This window comes from Erigeron canadensis, chromosome 2 (genome assembly GCF_010389155.1).
Source record: "Erigeron canadensis isolate Cc75 chromosome 2, C_canadensis_v1, whole genome shotgun sequence".
In the NCBI taxonomy this organism is placed as follows: domain Eukaryota; kingdom Viridiplantae; phylum Streptophyta; class Magnoliopsida; order Asterales; family Asteraceae; genus Erigeron; species Erigeron canadensis.
In genome coordinates, this window is record NC_057762.1 from 32,041,331 (window position 1) to 32,044,372 (window position 3,042).

Genomic DNA, 3,042 nt, shown 5'->3' on the forward strand with positions numbered 1-3,042 from the left:
CACACACTCTCAATTTAGTATGTGGATAGCAGAGGTGCATGCATAATTGCATATATTTTACATTAAATTGACAACAAATTCCTCATGCCTCTTAGTTATTAAATACACATACCAAAGTCTTCATCACTCCATTTCCTTTCCACTTGCTCTCCCTCACTCCTTGTGATCACCATTAATAATATATACCAACTCATGAAATAAAGTAACATTAGCCAACCCCATTCTACACCAAATTTCCCATCAACAACATGAAGCTGATTCCATCATCCCTACTTTTGTTTAACAAACACAAAGAAACATGGCTATGGCCAGCATGTAAGAAACCTAAAACCCTATCTTTTCGAGCCAATCCTAATGATATGATGTTCAAAACTGTCAATTCTGTTTATTTCGATCCTAAGTACGCTATACATGTTGAAGTAGAAACAGAGATAACCACCCCTGACTCCTGCTTCACCAACTCCTCGGAATCTGCAAGTATATCAACAGAATCCGAGGAGTACTTTAACACCAATGAGGACTCCTCAGTGGAGAACATTGTTCGTGGGGCCATGTCAGAAAGACTCCTTTTTGAACCCGGCCCCACGACTAGTTCAATTCTTGAGAGTAACAAACAATGTATAGACTTAAAAATTGGTGATGGTGTCACCAAGAGTGTTGACAATGGTGGTATACCATATAAAGAAAGTGTGGCAATGGCCATTGATACAAATGATCCACAAGGAGATTTTAAAAAGTCAATGGAAGAGATGGTGAAGAGTCATCAACTTAAAGATTGGGAGTGTTTAGAGGAGTTATTAGGGTGGTATTTAAGGATGAATGGGAAGAACCACCATGAGTTAATTGTTGGAGCCTTTCTTGATTTACTTGCCGGAATCTCTAATGATGTCACCGGAGATAGCGGGTCCGGCGGTGGTGCTTCTACTTCTGATCATTCTACAGCTTCATTTACTTCCGTTGCTTCTACTTTCACATCTCCCATTTTTTCTCATATGTCTAAAGTTGGTTGTGAAAAAGAGATCATTGAGGAAGAAATGATACTAGTTAATCATTAATTTTATTCATTATTTAATTAATTATTACTAGGTTCAATATATTCTAACATATCGATCGACTTAGACGAAACATGTTGTGCTTGTACATATACAATCTGTTTCAAATAAAATTTTCGATCCTCAAATTTAATTTGGTAACGTTGTTCCATAAAAAGAATGTTAATTGGTTGCCTACTACATCTGAGTGGTAAATAAAAACGGATTTTTCTCTTAAATCGGAAAATAGTGATATGTATAAGGTATTTTTTTTATTTTATCATTCGAGATACCACACTAAAATCCAAATGGATAATATGTAGAACTCGAACCAAATACTTATGGGATGAACGATCCCCACCCCAATAATCGACTCTTATATTTGTAGAAACTGAAATTTGAATTCTTGTGGATTTCTCAGTCTAAGAAATCGTAGTATTTGCATAACTTGTTTTATATTTTGTCACTTACTTATATATAGAGGATTCAAATTTGATACATGTCAACTAAATTTTAAACTTTAATCATAATGTAACCTTTCACTGAATAATAATTATTCAAAGTCAGTTGTACTTGGTTTTAGTTGAACTTTAAAATGGTGTAATTACATTAATTATTCATAATTTTTTTTATGCTTAGTGTTAAATATAAAACTCTAAATTTTGACCAATATGGTTGATAGTTCAATGGTAAAGGAGCCTTTTAATGAGAACTTGAATTTAAGAAGACTCAGGTTTAAGTCTAAGAACGAGAAGCTAAGGTTTTTTTTTTTGATTTGTTGTCGTGTCTTTGAACGGATTATTAGGGCTTCTACAAGTTTTTGGATAAAGAAGCTCTCTAGTGTGAACCAGGTTATAATTAAAACAATGAAACTTAGACCCTACTTTATGATATTCGATGTAGGTGTAAAAAAATTTTCTACATTTTGTTTTAAAAAATACATTAATTATGTATTCATTCATAGTAATTTGTCATTGAATATCTAAATGTATTGCTTGAGTTAAAACATTCTCAAATGTATATTAGGTGTAAAATGTAACATGGTAAGTCTTGTATATATAACTGAGGTCAAAGTAATAAAGTTACGATATTTTGTATAGTTAAGTTATTTCACTATATATGTTCAGTCATTGAAAATGATATCTCTTATCTCTTCTCTTATATTAATAAAACAAAACTGTTTCCAAAAGCTATTTTTAGAAAAAGAATGAAATGGCAATCCCTCATCCTTTGCTAGCACAATTTTTTAAAAGATATGACATCATAATTTTTTGTATTTTTATTTTCTTATTTCTCCTTTTTACCCTAAACTCAATGTACGGGTTCGAACTGATTTAACTGTAAAAACTCAGGTTGAACCCGGGTTTGATTAACTAGTTTACATATATAATATCTTTGTTAACACTTAACACATACACTCATATCATATATATATATAAAGTGAATATTGTTCAACACTTAAGTGTAAGTGTGAGATTTCTTATATACTAATTTTTAAATAATTTTTTGTTTAATGAACAAACGCTTAGACCCTGAATTTTATGGGTTAAAAAATTTGTATATGAATACGTGTTTCACACCTAAGCTTAGCCGCTTAGGTATATATATATATATATATATATATAATTAAATGCCTCTTTATTAATACTTTTTTAATTCACATATTGATTTTAGTTATATTTTAGAGGCATGCTCACGTGATGCGGCAAAGATAGTAGTAACGGTGATGGTTGCGGTGGCGGTGGTATGATTATTAAAATAAAAATAATTGATGTAAATGATGTAGTGTAGTTATTTTAAGGGTTGAGTGATTTATGTTATAAGTTATTTAATTAAATATATTATTAATATATACTAGATTAGAATAATAGGAAATGTAATTTGGATTTTTATTTTTTTTTTGCGTAGGTGGGCGAGAGGGGGTGGAAGAAGGAGTGTCTTTTTGTAAAAGAATAAAGATATAATACCGGTGCAAGAAAGAAATTCACATAGGAGTTAAAGTAAGATGGGA

At 31.2% G+C, this 3,042-nt stretch overlaps 1 protein-coding gene across 1 annotated transcript; it reads left to right on the forward strand.

Moving 5' to 3' along the window:
* Nucleotides 1-248: 248 nt before the first annotated feature.
* On the forward strand, nucleotides 249-1,120 carry LOC122590143 (transcription repressor OFP13). Its single transcript, XM_043762480.1, has one exon. The coding sequence runs from the start codon at nucleotides 249-251 to the stop codon at nucleotides 1,053-1,055; it is 807 nt and encodes a 268-aa protein (XP_043618415.1). The 3' UTR covers nucleotides 1,056-1,120.
* Nucleotides 1,121-3,042: the final 1,922 nt, after the last annotated feature.

Excerpts from the sequence above, each read along its gene's own strand:
- LOC122590143 (XM_043762480.1), top strand. The coding sequence starts at position 249 with ATGAAGCTGATTCCATCATCCCTACTTTTGTTTAACAAACACAAAGAA.